At 43.5% G+C, this 22,235-nt stretch overlaps 1 protein-coding gene across 1 annotated transcript; it reads left to right on the forward strand.

Moving 5' to 3' along the window:
- Positions 1-2,420: 2,420 nt before the first annotated feature.
- On the forward strand, positions 2,421-22,174 carry LOC8035636 (scavenger receptor class B member 1; the record flags this gene model as incomplete). The annotated part of the gene is given in 13 exon segments (XM_040208304.1): positions 2,421-2,504; positions 9,557-9,714; positions 11,132-11,273; positions 12,392-12,697; positions 13,189-13,280; positions 13,609-13,658; positions 14,038-14,104; positions 14,736-14,908; positions 16,483-16,601; positions 17,153-17,226; positions 17,761-17,812; positions 18,625-18,761; positions 19,966-22,174. Coding segments are annotated over 13 exon segments (1,722 nt in total), but the record flags the coding sequence as incomplete, so codon positions are not given.
- Between the last annotated feature and the right edge of the window lie 61 nt (positions 22,175-22,235).

The raw sequence follows: 22,235 nt of genomic DNA on the forward strand, positions 1-22,235 counted from the left end.
ACAGAATGTCACAAAAGAAAATTTACACAATCTTTTTTACCGCAAAAAAAAAAAAAAAAAAAAAAAAAAGAAGCTAGGCATTGCCGAACGCTCATTCTCCGCCCAGGGGTAGCGCTAGAGGTCACAACCAGATGCCAAAGTTTCAGCCCGATCCGATAACTTCATCAAACTGATTTTCTAAAAATTTCAATGGGAAAATGGCGGCCGACGGAGTTTTCAAACACACGCGGCTCTATGGCACCAGAAATGGGCAAAAATGGGCTCCATTTTCCCATTGAAATTTTCAGAAGTCACCAATAAATTTTGATTAAGTTAACGGATCGGGCTGAAACTTTGGCATCTGGTTGTGACCTCTACCGCTACCTTTGGGCGGAGAGTGAGCGTTCGGCGATGCCTAGTTTATTTTTGCGGTAAAAAAAGATCGTGTAAATTCTCTTTTGTGACACCCTGTATTTGCGTTTGTCTTTCAAGTAGCGTTAAATATGCGCCAGCGCGCGAGGCCCGTGTCTCCGAGGTGCCCTTGGAGGCCAATGGCGGCGAAGCGCCCGCTCGTGGCAAGTGTCTTGCGCGTTTCCACAATAGTTAACGGCACAAGTTTTTGCTGAGGAGGGACTTTAGTCGTTCCTGGTGAGGTGATCAAACCACTTCGTCAACGGCAAAAGGTCCAAATCCATGCTCCAAGAGACACCTTTTAAAAAGCCCGCCGAACAACATTGGCTGTCCACCATTTTGTTGTTGTGAACTGTGCCGAAGGTGTGCATTCCAAGAATTTTCATGATCCCTTATATGCGTAGAGCATAGAAGCCTTACAAGGCTGGCATCTCCTCAACAGGTTTTGATGTAATTTTTCAAATTAGTAATTTTGTTAAAAAACAACAACAACAAAATGGCGGTTTGACGTCATGTGAAAACGCCAATCCGAGTCCTCGCCGAACTCTGACGTCACCCTCGTGTCCAATACATGCTCAGAGGCCTCCGCACCGTCATCACAGCCAGATCGATCGAGGCTCGAGATTGGGCACGAGTGCTGGGTCACTGTTCGGCAGGGGCTCGTGTTCAATCAGAGCGTCCAAGGTCGGACTCGGACCCAATAGCCGAGTTAGCGCAATCCAACTCTGATGACGCTACATGAAGGGAGAGGAGGCAATGCGGGGACTTTCATCATTCCAGGTGGTGTTGGTTCAGCTGACGAAAAGGAGGCAGCTGATTGGTCTGCTGACCTCGCACCTCTCCCCGTCGCACTGTCAGCTTTGGGGTGAACGAAGTGTAGGCTGTGTTCCAAATCTTACCCAAATGGATCCGAGTTACTCCGGCGGATCGTATCACGTGACAGCACAGATTGAAAAACGTTGGACGCGGGTAGATTTTAGAACGCCAAGGGTACCAAACCCTTACCCTGGAGTAAGATCGAGTAAATTTTGGAACACGGCCGTAGTCTTGGACCACCGTCTGTGCTTTGTAGATAGGGTCGCAGGCCCTCGGAGAAACCAACCACACGCGAGTCGCGACATCGCAAGCGCGTGAAATGTAGAGGCCGGATTGCCCGCGCGAGGCGCTTCGAACGTCGACGAGGTGCACTAAAAAAACTCGCTAAAAGGACCGGGAAAAAAAAAAAAAAAGAAAAAAAGGAAGCGTTGCACTTTGTCGCGAAGTGTGTCGTGCATCGCAGTGGCCTCAAGGTCACGCGTCGCACATAGAGTAGTGCAATGGTCTCTCATTTTGATCGCGGGAAGGGACCGTCGCTCTTGCAGGAGACGCGGCGGTCCCTTACCCTCGGGAGTGCGCGCAAGGCCCCTCGTGCGCGCCCCGCACGCGCTTTAAATCATTTGATATTTTTCCACGTGACCCTTTCTTCTCGATTTGACGGCGAAAAGAAGAGGATTGCGACACTCTGGATCCGCCATTTGGTTACTCAAATTGCCGTGCGCAGCGTCTCGAAACTTTATAATTGGGGACCGCCTATTATTTCAACATCGCAGCACCGACCTTGCAGACGCTCTGCTTGGGTGGCACATTTACAGAGCCAGTTACTCCGTAGGGTGGGTTTCGGCCATTAAATGTGTTACAGGGGTAAAAAATTATCTCTGGAAATTACCTAATTAGTTTCAAAATTTTAAGGCCACTCGTTCTCTAAGCACGTGTAACTTTAAGGAACTTAGAAAGGCATGTCATTCTCTCCATTCTGAACAAAACACTAGCTTTAGTAGATCGTTCCGACGACTCCGACCGCCTTTGCGCATGCGTCGTATCTCTATCGGGGGCGTCGGAACGAGCGGCTAAAACTCTACTGTATAGAACAGCTTACAATGTAAAGGTACGCGCAATTTATTTTTCTGGAGGAAACTGATCATAGTGTCGCGATAAATAGTCGAGGCCCATTTTGTGACCATCTTTTCGTTTGTCTTGTAGGCATATCATTGTGTGTGATATCCCTGCTGTCCGTTGTGCTGGGCATGCTGACACTCCTAGGCTTCGACAACATCTTCAGGCTCATCCTGAACAAGGTAATCTGTTGTAGATCTCCTACTTTCAATATGTATCTTTTTATATAAACTAACTTGAAATGTCCTCACTACTATTTCATATGTCCATTTGCGAGGGATTCTATCTTATGTTAAGCGTATGATTCAAATTTCGTGACTGAAATTTTCACGCAGCTCCGCCCTGGTCAATCCTGGTTTAACGAAAATATATAACTAAAAGAGTGCTCTACCTTTCCCGAGTCTTGCATTGGAATGCGGTGATCTTGAGCTCCAGTGTTGAAATTAGTGCTTCACCCCTGCTGGGGTATTCATACCAATGTATTCAGTGGCAGACACTTCTTTCCTAAGCGATTCACAGCAAGGCACTGCACAAAGAACTCCACAATACTAACTAAGAACACTACTTGAGTCCTGAAAAAGGAAGAAGAAGTGTTCAGAGCAAGAAGCTCGATTTTTCGCTCCTTCTAGAACCAAACGCTTTAGGCCAGTTAATTCAATTTTTCATCTCGAACGGAAACCATCTACCATCAACAATTCTGCTCGGCGACAGCCCGCCGACCGCAAATGGAGGGCCAACCTCTTCTGTGAGTAGCAGAAAGCGTTTGACGCCCAATCTGTCTGACAAGATGGACGCCATAAGCGACCACATACATTCCAATGGCCAACAGGAGGATGGACGCCCGCTGCTTCACCCTCCTCAATTGGTTGTTCAAGAAATAAGTGGAACAGTATCGGACGAGAACATCCCATCCAAACGAATCCGTACCGCCGATGTCGAGAGGGACCAAGGCGAGGATAACACCTCATTATATTCATTGAGGGACATAACCGATGAGACCGACAATGACGAACCGTACACAGTCGTGACATACCGAAAAAACCGGGCAACAGGAATTCCCGTAGTCTTCAAGCCGACAACACCAAACACGTCCTTCTGGCGTGTAAACCCAAACGTACTTGCCAACGAGATCATAGCGGTCACACAAGAAAAGATTGTCTCGCACAAAATCAACAAAGAAGGCAATCTCTCCGTAAATGTTTCATCCCTGGACTCGGCAAACAAGCTTCTCGCAGTCACCTCTCTCGGAGAGATTCAGGTAACTGCTCATATTCCGGAGACATATTCCAGGAACTATGGAAAAGTAAAACATGTGCCACTCGAATACAGCAACGATGAGCTCTTGGATTATTTAAAAGACTTTGGAGTCACGTCTGTTCAACGTCAAGTGGCCTACCGACGCCAGGACGACGGAATTGTGGAACAACACCCTTCAACTACAGTCGTCCTCACATTTCGGACGGACCGAGCCATGCCTCAGCGCATCTACCTCGGATTCACAAGCCATCCCGTTGAAGAATACTTTGGACAGGCAGTTCAGTGCTTCAACTGCCAAAGATATGGACATCTCGCCAGGAACTGTAGAGGAGAGCGTCGTTGCAAGGTGTGTGCAGGACCACACAGCCACAAGGAGTGTAGCTCCAGAAAAGAACCAAAATGTGCCAACTGCAGCGGCAACCATACATCCACATATTCCGGATGTCCGCGAAAAAAGGCCGCCACTGCTGCAAAACAACGCTCTATCATCAACGGGCAAACAAGGCGTCGAGCTCCGTCACCAAATCCACAAGTTGTTCGCCGCCAAGCACGACCAGAACATTCCAACGGAGGAGCACCTACAAAGAAAACCTACAGTGAGATCCTGAAGCGACCTCGCAAGGTTCAAAAAGATCAAAGAAATACACAAGAGGACGACTTTCTTCCCTTGGAGGAGCGTCCAGGGCGGTCGACAATGCCAACACCCATACCAGCACCTCGTCGATCTCGCAAAACTCAAGCGCCTCCCGCTGGAACACCAGCAACATACCCAATGTCAAACCAGTCACAGCATCCACGAAAACAAAAAGATCTTGCGCAGGTACTCCTACCCATGTTATTTGTGGCGTTAAAAGCTATCATACAAGAATACCCTGGGGCAAACAACATTCCAGAAGTAGAGGCTCTGCTTACTATGGAGCGATTGATAATTCCCATTAGCGATCACCGCTATCACAAATAGCGTACGTCAGTACAATGGATGAACATTACAAGAAAGCCTCTATCATACAATGGAACGCAAGAGGTTTGCGATCACGACTTTCTGATTTCAGACAACTCGTTTATAAATATAGCTTCCCCATCATTGTAATCTGTGAATCAAACTTACCTAAAGACATTCAATTATCACGGTACGAAAAATTTGACTCATCATGCACTAATAGTGCAAGTCGCGTGACAATGTTCATTCGAAGAGATCTTACATATACCGCACACGTCGTTTCAACCCACCCGACCAACGAATATGTTTGCGCGACGATCTCAAATGGGAAAATGAAGTTCACAACAATCGCAGCATATATACCACCAAAGACCTTATTTGACAGGCAGCATTTGGAGTCTATCCTAAATACAATGCCACCGCCATTTATTCTAACAGGTGATTTTAATGCCCATCATCCAATATGGGGGAGCATTCGGACAAACCTGCGTGGAAGGCACTTGGCAGAATTAGCCGACGATTACCACTTATCTACCATTAATGACGGAACCCCGACGTATTTCTACGGAACGGAAGGTAGCAGCTGCCTCGACTTAACATTTGTTTCGGCAGCACTAACATCGCAAACAACATGGTTTGCAGACATTGAAACTCGTGGTAGTGACCACGTACCCACATACACAATAATTAATGGGTTCACCAATGTACGAAAAACAAACTTCCTACGACGTACCAACTGGCATATGTTCGAAGAAGCAATGACGAACGAATGCAAAAATGTTACTGAACTATCTCGATTTGAAAAGGTCATTGTATCTTGTGCAGAAAAAGCAACACGTGATTTTAACGTCCCGTCCACGCAAAAAACAATTGACGCAGAATACGAGCGCCTCCGCGCTATACGTCGGAGGGCAGAACGACGATCCAGAAAAACTAAAGACATCAAAGATCTCCGCGAATTGCGCAGAGTGCAAAAGAAAATCTGTCGTCATTTTAAGAAGCTAGCTCGACATTGCTGGAGGACGCTCTGGGAAAATATAGATCCCAGAAAGCCATTATGTAAAATATGGAAGATCTCACGAGGTCTCAAATCTTCTCCTTCGCAACTGCACCCATTTCGCTCTCTGGCGCTTTCAAGAAATTGTTCAGAGAAAGAGGTGGCAAGCCAGTACTGCATTTTGTTGACAACATACACAACCCTTTCGAGCCAATCTCCATCTCGCATCACAGTCGAACCAGTACTTCGTGAAGAGGCTATGAACGACCTTTTCACAATGAGCGAACTCGATGCTGCACTGTCTTCAGTGAAACCTCACACCTCTCCGGGACCTGACGGCATCCAGTACAGTTATTTGATACATATGGGGAAGGACGCGCGAAAGCTTCTTTTGAATATATTCAACTCTTCATGGATCAATGAAAATGTTCCTGGCTCGTGGAAAGAGGCAAGGATTGTGCCACTTCTCAAACCGGGTAAATCGCCACTTCAATTAATTTCGTACCGTCCTGTCGCGCTCGCGAGTTGCATTGGAAAAATCATGGAAAAAATGATTCACCGCCGTCTAGATTGGTATCTTGAACAGCAAGGGATATATCCAGAAATCATGCAAGGCTTCCGTCGAGGAAGGAGCTCTATCGATGGAGTCCTTGACCTTGTAACTTACATACAACAGGAGCGAGCACATCGTAAATTCACAATAGCGGCTTTCTTAGACATCAAAGGAGCATTCGATAATGTCACTCACGAAGCGATATTTCAGGCTCTCAGCGAAATTGGGATTGGGGGACACTTATATAGGTGGATAAGAAGCTACCTCACAGGAAGATCAATTTTTATGTCTACAAAAGAAGGAAATACGCCTTCATATCCGGTGACCCGTGGTGTCCCTCAGGGGGGCGTCCTCAGTCCTATATTATTTAACATCGCTCTCATTCGTCTCGCCAAAATACTGCCCCCAACCATCCAGGCATCTTTCTACGCCGATGATATCTGTATATGGGCTTCTGGATCTACGCGAGTTCAAGCAAGGGCAAGGGTTCAGTCTACACTAAAGAAAATGACAACTTATCTTAATACCCGTGGACTTGAAATTTCCATTGACAAATCAGCAGCTATTGCTTTCACCCGCCGAAGAATGGATAAATACCCACTTAAGATAGGCAAACGAACAATACCGTACGTTAAATGCCACACATTTCTTGGAGTAACAATCGATAGGGGTCTGACCTGGTCACCTCATATTTTGTACTTGCGCAAAAAGCTTGCCAGTTTTAGTGTCCTTGCCCGCTTCATCGGTGGAACCACGTGGGGCGCGACAGTAAGATCCCTATTACAGATATACGTGGCCTTATTTGTCGGCTTACTTCGATATAGCGCTCCCATTTTACATGGCACGTGTCAAACCAACATCAAAGCTCTCAGAGCAGTTCAAGCACGTGGCCTCCGTGGCTGTTTGGGCCTACCAGCTTGTGCCTCGACTCTGGGCACAGTTGCCGAAGCACGCGCCACACCTGTAGAAATACTAATGATGCAGGAAACATTGAGAGTTCATCTGAGACATACTACTAATCATAGTCATCACTTACTGGCTGATCTTACTTTTAAGCGACCTCACTCAGAATATTCGATGGCACTATCAAAAATGGAGCAATACATCCCTGATGATATAAACTCGTTTACTTTTCCAACTATACCTCCATGGAGACTCCCTCTCCCCGTTGTTGAACTTGACATTCAAGGCATCAAGAAGAAATCAAATACACCATTGATAGTACTTAAACAACTCACTTTATCCACCATTGCCTGTTTACACGCGTCAAAAACTCGCATATATACGGACGGATCATGTGTCAAAAATAGTTCTACCGCAAGCATTGTGATTCCATCGTATGCCACAACAAGAAAATTCAAGCTTAGCCACAAGACATCTTCAACAGCGGCTGAACTTGTAGGCCTACATCAAGCCCTTCGATTTATATTGACAAAGCCATCTCAGGCATGGACGGTGTTTACAGATTCTAAGCCTGCACTCCAAAGCATCTGCACATATCTGCGACGAAGTGAAAATGGACAAATTATTTTCAAACTTTTATGCCATCTTCAGAAATGTATTGATAGAAGACACTCTGTTGAGTTCCAGTGGATTCCTGGACACTGCAAGATACCTGGAAATGAAGCTGCGGATGGAGCTGCGACTTCCGCCCATACCTTATTCCCCAACGTCGAAATACCCTACTCCAGAAGCGACGTCACTTCATTGATAAATCTCCATGCTCGAAATGCAACACAAAGTCTCTGGAAGAGCTCTGCACACCATTACCCTCCTCTATATCTACTGGATCCTGACCTAACATACCGTGTGTCACGTAATTTACCCAAGCGAACGGAAGCTGTTATACACCGATTACGTCTGGGCGTTTCCTACACACAGGAATTTCTGCACCGAATCGGAAAAACACACACTCCGAACTGTCCAGGATGTGATTGTGTGGAAACTATATCTCATTTATTATGTGAATGTGCACTTTACGATGCAGAAAGGGAACTCCTAAAGAGGATTCTTTCACATCTAGACGACCGGCCATTTACTACGTCCAAAATACTAGGGGCCTGGGACTCACCACTTAAAGAGGAGAAGGCCGCAAAAGCCCTTCTGCGATTTTTATCAGCAACTCGCCTCGAGTTCTGTTTGTAAAAACTTATCTAGTGTTCATTATTTGTTGTCGTATAGAGGGCTATCCATTTTATAATTCCTGTAAGTGTACACGTGCGCAACTGGACTTCGCGCTGGCGCGTACAAAAACTCGAGTGTTTTGGGTGAACATTGGTGACAATCCAGCACGCACTTTCAGTCTCTTAGTTTTTATTGTCATATTGGAAACTGCGGTATTTTCTAAATTATTGATTCTTCCCTCACAGTGTTAACGTGAGTGCTAGTGTGTTACCTTTATCCTCCTCTACTTTTTCTTTCCTCCTTCTTTTATCCCCTCATCCCCTTCCCCAACTCAGAGTAGCCAACCGAGGCAGGCCGCCTTGGTTAACCTCTCTGTTTTCTCCTCCTGCCCTTACCTTCTTCTACTTGAGTCCTATATGAGGCCCAGTAATATCTCTTGGGACCTGTTCACAGGCAAACTACGGAAGTGGTTTGCCCAGGTTTGTCAGCCTGGGGGAGGTGTAGCACTTCTGGGAGAGGCTATGGGGGTTTGTAAAGCGTGCATATTATAGCTTTCTGTGCTTTGTGGGGGAGTTCCAGGGGATATTGTACTGAGCCTGTGGGTGTGGGGTGGATAATAAATATCAAGATGATTAAAGTTGTGATTTATATCTAACCATTTTATATAATATCGAAAGTACATTTTCTATTCACCGTTTGATTATCGTTTGGTGCTCTCTATGTGCAGTTTGTTTTGTAATTAAATCGGAGAATCATCAAGTAAGAAGAATTCATATCAAGTTAAACACGAGCACAAGGCTGTGGTCTTGTGAGCAAGTCGGAACGTTGAGCTTTCTGCCATTCACTTCGTTCGTCAGCTACATAATGTCCTATTGCAAGTAAATAGAGTAAATAAGAATGCAAAATTAACTATCACTAGAAAAGTCATGTCCTATTGCAAGAAAATCAAAACTGAAAAGAAAAAGCAAATAAGGCTTTTGCACTAACCTATAAATATCAACATTAATAGTTGCTAATTAATCGTCATTAAATTTACAGTAATTTCGTCCCCATTGTTTTTAATGAACAGACAGATTGATCAATCAATCTATCATGTTTAAAAATGCATCTAGTGATTAAAAAGCACAATTTCATTGCCTTCTGTGATTTAACTTAGATTAATTTGATTTATATCAAATAAATCTGATTCAATAAACTTTAAAAAAAACTCGTGATCTTTTTTTTTTTTTTTTAAACCTGCCCACAATGCAGTGCTGAAAATAGCGCTGATGCAGTCTGCATCATTTCAGTGCCGCACTGCATGTGTGAACCCACCATAACCGTCACATACAAGTCTTCACACTAGCTTTTCTCTCTTTTTCAGGAGGTGTCTCTCGCAGAGCACTCGCGGGCTTTCCCCATGTGGAGGGACGTTGGTCACGATACCTTGGTGCGCTTCTACTTCTTCAACGTAACGAATCCCGACGAGGCCTTGACAGGACGAAAACCATCGGTGAAGGAACTTGGGCCATACACTTACAGGTAGGTGTCTCACGCCTTTTCGATACTGAAACAAACGCCTCATCTGCTCGATTGTTTTGTTCTACAGCACCCTATACTTCACGTAAACTATCTTGTGCTACTACGTTGTTAAAGCTAGCATAGCTTCCACAGTGCTTCTGCCCCACACTGCTATGAAACTATCTTGTGCTACTACGTTGTTAAAGCTAGCATAGCTTCCACAGTGCTTCTGCCCCACACTGCTATGAAACTATCTTGTGCTACTACGTTGTTAAAGCTAGCATAGCTTCCACAGTGCTTCTGCCCCACACTGCTATGAAACTATCTTGTGCTACTACGTTGTTAAAGCTAGCATAGCTTCCACAGTGCTTCTGCCCCACATTGCTATGAAACTATCTTGTGCTACTACGTTGTTAAAGCTAGCATAGCTTCCACAGTGCTTCTGCCCCACACTGCTATGAAACTATCTTGTGCTACTACGTTGTTAAAGCTAGCATAGCTTCCACAGTGCTTCTGCCCCACACTGCTATGAAACTATCTTGTGCTACTACATTGTTAAAGCTAGCATAGCTTCCACAGTGCTTCTGCCCCACACTGCTATGAAAGCGTGGTCCTGCAGCTTCCTGTTGGGCTCGCATGCACTGGTGCAAGGCACTTGCACCAGTGCATGTGTCAATTTTTGACAGCATTTGAGCACTGCATTTGAGCATTGATCCTGTAGTGAAACTTTGTCGTGTTTGTATCTAGATACTTTCTGTGGTCCCTTGTTTCCTGAGCCTTACTGTGACACTTGGGCAATGCAGGACACACTGTCAATACATTGTGGAGCATTGACAGGCTGTTGAGAATCTTCAGTAGTGTTTCTTTTTCTTTGATCTTGGGGCTTGTAAATTTTTTTTCACATGAACTTGAAGACAGCTGCCGTCACCTGCATTATGAAGGTCAAAGCTTATGTACATGCATTATGTATGTTTTTTCTCAAAACCACCATTATTACGTGTCAACATAGTGAAAGGAGTGCTTTGTGGTGTCGATATGGCAATCCTGGAGATGAGTGCGCACAGTGTTGCCTAAATTTACCTGATGTAATGGCCTATTAATGCAGCCAGGAATTTTTTTTTTTTTTTTTTTTTGCAGGGGGGGGGGGGGGGTTATGATTATGGGTGCAGAGGAGGGGAGGGGTCAAAATACATCTGTATATTAGAGGGTCGGCTGGATTCCGGGGAAGCCTGAAACCCCATATGCCACCCACCCCACTCCCCCTGGCTACGCCTCTGATGATGTATTCGCTAATTCAGTATATAGACATATATTATAGCTTCTACTGCCTAATAATTTACTGATGCTAATGCTTTATTGATGCAAGATTGTTTAGCAGAGCTGGCAGAAAAAGTTATGAAACAACACTGGGTAACCTGTGACCTCTGTCTTCTTGCAGGGCTGAGTGGGTCAAGCACAACATAACATTCCATGACAATGGCACAATGTCGTACACAGAGACCAAGCGCTATTACTTTGAAAGAAGTCTTTCCATAGGGCCCGAAGAGGACGAGATCATGACGGTCAATGTACCTTTTGTGGTAAGTTCCTTACAATCTAAACTTAGGACACTTTTTTTTTTTCCAGTGAAATTTTGGTTAGTATATTGATTTCCAACAGAAGTTGAAGCAGTAAAGAGATACTCATAAAATATGGGATAATTGTGACAATCACTCAATTTATTATTTTGGCCAGTTCAGCATTGATGAAAAACAGGAAGTGGCGAACAGGTTTCTGCACCTACCATAGAATACCGCGCATCCGCCCATTCCACATTAAGCACCCATTCCCAAATTTGTAAGATCTGAGGAAATATACGCGCAATACATTTATATGTTAAATTGATGACTGGACAAGTGCCCATCCCCTATTTGTTCTCAATTGTCTCTAAATTTTGAGTGGGCGCTTGCCCGGTATTTTATGGTAGATATTATGATGGGGCGGCAAAAGGTGGCAAGGCAACATAATTGAACATCTAGACAATCATAGTATTTACATAAACCTGAATGTAAATGTTTTTGAAAACAAATATATGGAAAGAATATACTGATTGAGTGCCATTCATAGTTGCTGCTTTAAAGTGTGTTTGAATGTTGAAGGAGTATTACTTAAAAAGATTATGACAAGCTCTAAGGAAGATTAGAGAATATATATATTCTGAAAAATGCGTACCGCAATATCTTGAGGATGGCCCACCACTATTTTTGGCATGATCTGCGACTTTTCAGAAACATTGGCAGAATGCCCACTTCTAGTAATTGCAGGGCCGGCCAATGGTGACCCTGTCAAAAACATTGCTACTTAACCACGGTGGAAGATAAGCGAATTTTGCTGATTGGGGAGGACAGTCGTCTTTGGTTTCACAAGTTTCGCAAATCACAAAATCTAAAGCTATAATGTTTTCAACTTTTTTTTTTTTTTTTATGGCACATCGAAAGTTAGCTTACCTCTTTTTTTCATCCGGTTTGCTATCGATTTTAGGTGGGTTATCTCTCTGGATATTACAGTTCAGTTCATCTGTATACCGAAGTCAGCTTGTGTTACCTTTGACAGAGTTGCTGCCGCACCCCTATGTTGCCAACCAAATACTACCGTGGCTTCAGGACTTGTACCACTACCGACCCGTGTCTCAGTGCTGGCACCTCTTTATCTCCCCCAGACCACTGCCCAGCTTCTGAAGGAGCAGAACTTCATCATCCGCGGCATAGCCTCTCTGACCCTGTCTGGCCTGGGCCAACGCATCTTCATCTCTCGCACGGTGGGCCAGCTCACCTTCGGCGGCTACCCCGACATCCTCATCCTTCTGGGCTCTGTCGTGGACTCCGGCCGCCCGAGGCCCGGCCAGCCGGGGTTCAACATCCAGGACGTGTTCCGGAACGGCTACCGGGCCGTCACCAAGGTCCTTGGATCTCTCGTGGACCCCAACCAGCAGGGGACCAACGGAAAGTTCGGCTACATGATCAACGTGAGTCGGGAGAGCGTGAGCTACGATGGACAAGACCTGACCATCGTCGTGTGCCCGTGTTCCCCGCGAGCTCGGTTATATTTTTTGATTAGTCCGAAACTTCAGAGGCTGGGACTGTGATTTCGTCTTTACAGCAACAGGTTTTGCAGTGGATTTCCGAGCGTGTTTCATGTGGTTGTGGCATGTGACCTTAGTATCACATAACCACGTCACCTGATGGCGCGTAACAGTGATAAAATTTATCTGCGATGACACTACATTTAGCGTTGTTGCGGGAAAGCAATCGGTTCCTGGGGTTCTTAAATTTTATTGAGACATTTTTTTCTTTCCCAATGGCATGCAAAGCACAGTTTGGATACATGGTTAATGTGAGTGTGGCCTTCTTTCTTTTCGGTCCATCTATGCTTGTTTCTTGGTGTTCAGCTCTCCTTATATTGCTTACTTATTTGTACAGTGTTTGATTATTAAAAAATGGGACCTCTCTGATGCAGAAAAATGACACTGTCGACGGAGAGTACACAATCTTCACGGGGGAAAACGACATCTCTCAAGTGAACAAGGTCTACGAGTTCAACAAGCAAAGGTCAGTGCGCTTAATTTTACTTGAGCAGTGTCTGAACCTGTCAAAATGCTGCTGATGTAGTGCATGCATGCATGCTAACTTCTACCCTACAAAAAACAACCTGAGATTTTTACTTTGGCTATGCCCTTTTTGAGGGGTCAGCTCTGGAATTACGAACATACCTATCGTTCAGTCCTTGCAGGTCACTGGAAAGTATTTTGTCATAAGGAAAGTATTTTGGTGACTTTCCTTATGACAATTATAACCAACTGCTGCTGTGGCATTCAACCTGATTTTGTTAAATCCAGGCCCCTGACATTACTTTCTTTCGCACTCTTTGCCTTTTTAGGGAACTGAATGTGTGGCACGGTGAGGAATGCAACCAGCTGAAGGGAACATGTATGTAATACCTTTTTTATGCAGAAACACATATCTGTATGTGTATTTCCTTGCAGCAGCATTATAGCTTCATCATGCTTGCTCATGAGATTCTATGACATACCTTTGTTGTTGCTCTTGACCTTATTTTAAAGTTGAATGTCGTGGAGAGTGGCAACTTGCAGCGCTTTTTTGGTGCTCCTCGTTTTCGTGACTCCCAGAACTGACGGAAATGAGAAAATTTTAGAAGGAAAAAAGTGCCCAAGAGCAGTGTCTTGCATTCATGTTTTGTAAAGTGAAAGTATTAATAAATCTGCACTCTAATTCAAGTGTTTGGTGCATCCCAGCTCATTGTTAAATTCCCATGAATTTGGCGTTACGACTGACTTTCTTCTCACAGTGGGACACCTTCGCCCACCCCTGTCTAAAGATGACGAACAAGTCATCTTCATTCCTGACATATGCAGGTATGGTCGGCATTCCTCGTTTTCAGGTTCTACATATTTTATAAAAGTATTGGGGTAAAAACCCGACTTCAATATTTGAAATCGATGTTTGGCTATTTTCAATACATACCAGCAAGCTGGTGAACTTTTAACATTGTGGAGAGACCTTAGGCCAGGGTGACACAGTAAATTGACAGACCATGCAAAGACCTCAAACTCTGTGTGTTTTGCCTTTTTCTTATATGACCCTAAGCATACTAACGTAGGAGTGTCGTGAAATTTTATTGAATTTGGGGTTTGGCTAGTTTGGCAAACCTTTGAACAAAATTCAACTAAGTTTTTTTTAAATGTCATTGCCCGATATCCCAAGTTTTGGGACAAACATTATGCATGGAATAGCCCATTTGAGTTTTTAGAGAGTAATTACCAATGTCACACAATATAAAAGCTGACGTTTTCACTTTTAATGATGTAGTTTGTTGAAATGGTGCACCCCTCCTCTGCCGGACAGTGGCAGCACCTTTTTAATTTACATGAATACATGCAATATTTTATCTTTTCGACAACTTTGAGTTGAAAGTTGAAAATGCATCTCGGTCGGTGTGTGTTTTAAGAATCGTGACCTGGCGACGCCTCTACTCCTCACCTCCAGGTCCATTCCGACGGAGAATATGGGCTACGAGGACTTCATGGGCCTGAAGGTCAAGCGCTTCGTGGCTGGCCCGTTGGCCTTCGACAGTGGTCAGAAGTTCCGCGAAAACAGCTGTTTTGCCGCTGGAAAGGAACTGCCGGAAGGAGGCACTGACCTCGGACCCTGCAAGCAGGGTACGGAATGGTCTGCTGCTTTCCGACTGTGTCGATTCCGTAACCGCGCAACGCAGTCCTTACTGACCCAGAAACAGGTCATTCACATGGGAGGTCTAATAGCACTGTAGAAATGTAGTAAGATCGGCTTTCGTTTCTTTTTTTAAGGAAAAGTATTTGAAATCAGTATACAATTATCTTCCCTTCATTTTTATTTATTTATTGATAATGTATCAAAGGCCTAATCTAGTAGCAGTAGACATTAAGAATAAATTGAACTTCGAAAAGTTTATATGAAAAATAACAAAAACTTGTTTTCACAATACATGAAAGGAAGAAAATGATAGGGTCAGCCTGGCAATTCAACATAAAAAGCAGATATGGTTTAAAACTCTATGATTAGCAAATTACAGGGATCAGTCAGGGAGTAGTGACATGATATTGTAATTACCCAGTGATGGAGTCTCATACTATGCTGATTACACAATTCATTCTTATTTCTTTGTGTTTATTTATTTTATTCTTTATTACTTTTCTTTGTCAATACTGTTTTCCCTATTTCAAGCAATTACAGAAGTGGCAAAAAAAAAGACTGAACAGAGAAAAATATCACATCCATATGAGTACAAGTCACAGCATAAAACTCCTCAAACTTTCTTAACACAGTCAGAACTGAGGCACAATACATCTTCGCCTCACCAGCCACATTTTCTCGACATCGGCATTTGCACCACTTGGCAATATGTACATTGCCAAGTGGCACTGTTCACCAGTCCTTGGAAGCTGAAAGGCTTACTGTCATTATTACATGTGTGCTTCAATTTTAATTTACTACGCCCATATCTTTGCTTTATCAGCGTTCATTAGGAAACTGCCCCACTGCAAAGTGAAGATACAAAGACAAAAATTCGTGAAAATAAGTACAGGGCTTCACAAAAAAAAAAATTTACAGGGTTTTTTTTTTTTGCCGCAAAAATAAACTAGGCTATGCCAAACGCTCATTCTCCGCCCAAAGGTAGAGCTAGAGGTCACAACCAGATGCCAAAGTTTCAGCCCAATCCGATACCTTATTCGAAAATTATAAGTGTTTTTGTGAAAGTTTCAATGGGGGAAAATAGAGCCCATTTTTGCCCGGTTTCGGTTTCTGGTGCCATTGAGCCTAATGTATTTGAAAACTCCGTCAGCCGCCAGTTTCCCATTGAATTTTTCAGAAAGTCACTTATAACTTTTGATTAAGGTATCGAATCGGGCTGAAACTTTGGCATCTTGTTGTGACCTCCAGTGCTACCTTTGGGCCGACAATGAGCATTCGGCGATGCCTAGTTTATTTTCCCGGTAAAAAAGAAAATTGTAAAAAAAATTTTTTGTGACACTTTGTAGACTTATTATGCCCTCTATGCCACATGTTCATACAAGCACTATAATGAGCTTCCCACATATGGAACATTTATAGATTTATGGTTGCTTCTTCCGGGGGGACATCTCTGCCATATCCCGAATCGCCAAGATAAGGCTTTGGCTCTTGTTTATATCTTGGTTGTGACCATGTTAATTTTCTGAGTGGCCTGTGTAAAATCTAAGTTCCCAATTTGCAGGTGCTCCTCTGGTGCTCTCCTTCCCCCATTTCCTCTATGCCGACCCGGCCTACCTGGCCGACGTTGACGGCCTCCACCCGGATGTCACCAAGCACCAATTTTTCTTCAACAGCGAACCCGTAAGCTTCCCACTTTGCCAATATGGCAACCAATGCTTTGAATCGGAACTTTGTCGCTACTTCCTGGGAACAACCTGTCACTTGTGCGGCCATCAGATGAGCACTTACACTTCCCTTTTGGCATTTCTTTTATTATATCTCGCTAGACTATGCGGTGTGCAAGTTTGTCTGCTTCTTTTTGCAAAGGTTGTGGTGACGACGAAATGCCAAGCTCTGATTGGCTCCGATTGAAAGATATGGTAGGTAAACCTCACAGCAAGCTACATGGTCTGCAAAAGAAGCAGACAAACTTGCGCTCTGCATAGTCACAGACAGGACAAGCGCAGTGTCTCTTTCAAATGCTCGGCCTCAAGCACACACCTGTTGCCTTCTGTCATGCTTTGGCTGTACCTGCACAGTCAAAAGCTCAAAAGACCTCCCTGGTATTCTAATCCCGTCAATGACTGTAGGACGAGCATGAATGTCTAGTCATTAGTAATTAATCTTCTTTTGGTTCGTAGGAATCGCATTAAACATGTGGCATCAATTTGATTTTTTCTGCATCGTTTCAGACCCTCGGCGTCACCGTGAATGTTCGTGGCCGCATTCAAGTGAGCGTGGTTCTGGAGCGGGTCTTTGGTCTTGGGTAAGTTGACACGTTCGCAATTAGAAATTCAGATTGTTGCTAGCGGAGTACTTACTTAAATACTTGGCACCGGTACCACGATAACATTTGTGTAAAAGCAATACCAGTTAGGTGCAGCTGTAGATTAAATTGAACAGAGTTTCATTTAGTAATACTAAGGTCTCCATTTGTTGATGGTGCTAGTCAGCTAAGTGTGATATATATTAGCTTGAAATATTGCAAAAGAGTAATGGAACGACTGGATTTCAGTGGACATGAAGCTATTCGTTTTTGAATAATGAATATGAATGGCAAGAATGCATGCTATGAAAATTGCTGTTGGTTTTTGAATAATTCACATGTGTATATTCAAATGACGAGAATGCAGGCGTGCTATAAAAATTGGGGTCGGTTTGGGATAATCAATATAATCAATATATTCAAAGAACATGCTATATAAATTTGTGTTATTTATTGTCAACCGATATGTGCGTATTCAAATGTCAAGAATGCATGCCATGAAAATGACCAGGTCTTCTTTCACAATTCTTGCAGTCCCTTCTCACAAGTGGCGGAAGGCGTGCTTCCCCTTTTCTGGCAAGAAACTGTAAGTGATATTATCGAAGCATGAATTGAAAAGATTTTGTTGGGTCACGACATGCTTTGTTATTCTAATTGAAATATGAAACAGGTACACAAAATGTGCAAATAGAAGGTGGCTAGAAGCTTGCGAGTTATCTACCTCCTGTTAAAGGTGCGGTAAACTGTCTTGAAAGCTGATGCTGTGTGTTATGTTGTCAAAACCTAGTTGTGTAAGGACTTCAAAACCCGGCAAATTTTAAACTTTGGGGCCTAGAATATGTTCCCACTGTACATTGTAAACTACAGTGAGAAGAGGTTAAAGGCTCCTCCAGCTGCAATTAGATCAGTGCATCAGATACACTAAGGGCAAATAGACACCCAAAGTATTCATGGCCACGTTGTATTCAACACTTATGTAGGACATTCTTAGATCACGTATTACTTGTTCCACTTATGTTTGGACTAAAATAGCACTTCTTTGCAAAAAAAAAATGTTTTGCTTATCCAGGGGTAGCCAAGTTCCACATATTTCAGAGTTTATACAAAACACAGTGTCTCAGATAACTGATATTTATGATTAATAAATGTAAGAAAAGTCAGTTTCTAAAGGTTTTAACTGGAAGAGATTGGCACCAAAGTGGAGCAGGGTAAGTGAAACCACAAGCAGAACGACTTCGGAAGGAACTGGCAATCCACATAAAAGTTTGACATGTTCCCGAGAGAATATGTGGAACATTGACCCAGCTGGAACCTACGTGGACCCAGATTAGGAGTGTATGTTGGCTCACTGGCTTTGGCCACTAACTGGTCTTTCCATTGCCTTGTTTGTTTGTGCAGTATGTTGAGGCTCGGGGGGACACCCTCAAGATGCTGAGGGCCATAGTAAACCTTCCAGAATACGTCCAGTGGTTCTCTGTTGGAATCATCATAGTCAGCTCCATCGCACTGGCCAGCACAGCATTTGCCCTGTTCAGGTGAGCCCATAAGTATTATGAGTGTATATGCAAATGTAAACTCTCTTCTTTATGTTGAACCTACAAGCACAGGTCTTGCTCCATTGTCAGTTAGCGGTTGAATCCCAGCTCTTTGCTCTACCAAGAACAAACAAAGACTGTTCAATATCTGCTAACCCTGAAGATTCTCAGACAATCTTTTGTCTGCTATTTTTACAGATTAGCTGGTGGAACATATTGTAAGCTAAGCTTTGAGATTAGCAGCTGGCATCTATTGTTGGTTAATCTTCCTGGTTAGCTGATGATATCAATTGTTTGCAAATTTTTTAGACTATTAGATGGCATCTTTTGTTTGCTAATCTTCCGTATTATCAGATAGAATCTTTTGTTTCCTGATCTTCCAAATTAATAGATGGAACCTTTTATTAGTTAAGCTTCCAGGTTAGCAGATGGAGTCTGCTAATTTTCTATTTTTTTTCAGATTAGCATATGCAGATGGAATCTTTCTTTTGATCTTCCAGATTAACAAATTAAATCTTTCTCTTGCTAGTCTTCCAGATTAACAGATAGCATATTTCACTTGCTAACCCTCCAGATTAGAAGATAGAATCTTTCGCTTGCTAATAATCTCTTATTTAAAATCGAAAGAATAAAACACAGGACAAGCATTTAGCAACAGTGTTTATTTTCGGCGGGAAAATTGCACCCTGAACGAGATCCCAACTAAGATAGGGTGATAAGGGGGATGGAAATAATGGGGGATGAAAAGGGGGAGGAAGAACCTGAGGCACGGGCAGAACTATAGTGATGGTGCGGTTTTTATGGCGATTTGCGATATTTTTCAAGTTCAGGCCTGATGAATTCTATTTCCCGTCTTGGTAAGGTTACTGAGGTCAGTGAGTTTGTTTCCTGCGTTCTGGATGAGGAAGGATTCGATGGTCTCCCGTCCGTAGCGAATCTCTTAGTTTAGCAGATGGAACTTGCACTTGCCAATCTTCCAGATTAGCAGATGAAATCTTTCACTTACTAATCTTTCAGATTAGCAGATGGAATTTTTCATGCTAATCTTCCAGTTTATCGGATAAAATCATTTTAATCTTTAATCTCCTCATTCTTTAATCTCTTCAGGATTTAGCAGACACTCCCTATACTATTGCGGTCTCCTAACCGCGTTGGGTCTCTGTAAACCAAACGCATTGATTGGTGCCACCCTTCGCTCGTGCAGGCCTCGAACCAGACGGGGCGACATCACCAAAGTCCGGCCCATCAACGGCGCAAGTAAGGCGAAGTATGCGGATACCCACTGCGCCGATATCTTGCCAAACAAGGTGGAGCGCATCATCCAGAACGGCCTGGAGCGACTGCCCAACAGCTTCGGCATCACGGCGGCACGCAACAACTTCATCAACGAGCTCAAGAGCGGCAACAACAACAACCCAAGGCGTCCCTCAGAACCGTCCGCACCGCCCGAAGTCAACATCTACAAGTCGTGACCCCTTGGACGTGCCTATCTGACCGTTCTTTCTTAGCGGCGGAGACCTACGCTTCCCGTGTAAATAGTTAGGGACCACCGACCTGTGAAAGTGAACTGCATGCCATGTTAGGGTTGGCCCTCGAGTTTTGGGACACTGCAAACAAGCTCAATTTTCGCTACCAAGGTAAAGCCAAAAATGACGAGCCATCCGTGAATGAAAGTGAGAGCTGACAGGCTTGTGCCAACACCTCGTAGATAAGAAGACCTAAGCGCTGAATTTTTTGCGTCGCCAACAGAAGGCCAACTTGGAGCGTGGACAACTGCCGTGTCAGCATTCAGCTGGAACTCACGTCGTCGCTGATTAAATGCGAGTCTCAGCCAAACGATGGCGCAGTGCTTGTGTCCAATCCATGCTTCACGTTGGCCTTTTTTAGCTGATGTCGAAGATTCAGCACTTTGGCTTTGGTACCTAGGAAGTGTCGCTGGTGCTGTGGCATCATTTGCCATGCTGGATTAGTGTTTTGCGTAATGTATGAAAGTTTTAAGAAAATGAGCAAATTATTGCAGACACTTGCCATTGCTTACAGAGCAAGCCAAATATGAATCGCCTTTGTGTGGAAAATTTTGCACGCCTGTCTGTGGATGCACTCATATCTTTCATGTTGAGATGAAGTCTAAAGTGAGGATCATGTCCGTGATCTGATTTGATTGAAGTATGTGTTCCGACTCCTGAGATCTGCAAAGCAGCCCTAGAAATGGTCTGTCGTAATCAATGTCACATTGGGGAGAGCATTGTGAAAGCAGGCAACGACGATGCAAAGCTATCCTGCTCAATATGGTCCCTGTGCGCTCTGCAAAAAATTTGTACCATGTTGGAAGTGCTCTTACGCCTGAAAGTGTGATCTGTAAAGACGTGTTCGTAAATGGCTCCATAGTTGTTGGCAACAAACTTGGTGTATCACAGCCTTTGATGGAATTTGTACCAGCTAGCATATAATATATCTTTTCTAAGTGTTTTGTAAAATCTTTAAATCAGATGCAGAAACTATGATGGTCTGCATAGGGTAGGTTGACAAGGTTAACCTAAAGCCATTTTAACCTCTTGTCCTAGTAATTGCAAAGTTTGATGCCTGAGTTGTATGTGTAGACTCTGAATTTGTGTTCTGGTAACATTTGTGTGTGTGTGCATATATATGCACTGTACAGTTTGTAGCAATGAAGATGACCCTTTCAAGGTAACTATACTGAGTAACTATGCAGCAATATGTTTAATACAGGCTTTTTTTCTCTAGCAGCATTTCCAAGATGAATTTCAACTATACTCAGCGTAACACAATACTCCTGTCGATCACGGATGCCTTTTCAAGTACAAACAATAGCACAATGATGCTACGCAGTATTTTTAAGCAAACATGACAGCGAGGCCTTTTTTGACGCATTAAATATGCCACACTTTGACCAGCCTGGTCAAAGTATTGTCATTGTAATGAGTGGAACCTGCATGTCCAGTCAAGTGCTTCATCATGAGAAACATGTTTGTTTCTTACATGTATGTATTTATCACCATTTCCTATTGCAAATACTATGCATAATTCAGACCTATTTGGCCCGACGCAGGGAGAAACACTGTTTCCTACTTCAGAGCTATCTAAGCAGTTCCAGTTCTATGGGACTTGCAAATCAGATCCTTTGGTGTACATAGCAAATTTCTACCCAGCACCTGTTGGTATATGTGTTAGATGGACTAGACTTCACAACCATTTTTTTTGTTTGGAAATACTTTGTTGGTCTTTTTAATAACATTCCAGCAGCAGTGTCCAGATTTTTTTTTTATTTGCCACTGTGATAAGAAAGTGTCTGTGCTCATATTCCAGCTGGAAAATACATTTTTTAAGGGTCATACCAAAGGCACTGTGCAAGGAATGAAATATATTTATAGTAATAAAGGAATTGACAGCCATTTGTGACTCACTTACACACCTCATGAAAGGTAATGTATTGTTGGTTTTGTTACATATGAT

This window comes from Ixodes scapularis, unplaced genomic scaffold (assembly GCF_016920785.2).
Source record: "Ixodes scapularis isolate PalLabHiFi unplaced genomic scaffold, ASM1692078v2 PGA_scaffold13__105_contigs__length_92229423, whole genome shotgun sequence".
Taxonomy (NCBI): domain Eukaryota; kingdom Metazoa; phylum Arthropoda; class Arachnida; order Ixodida; family Ixodidae; genus Ixodes; species Ixodes scapularis.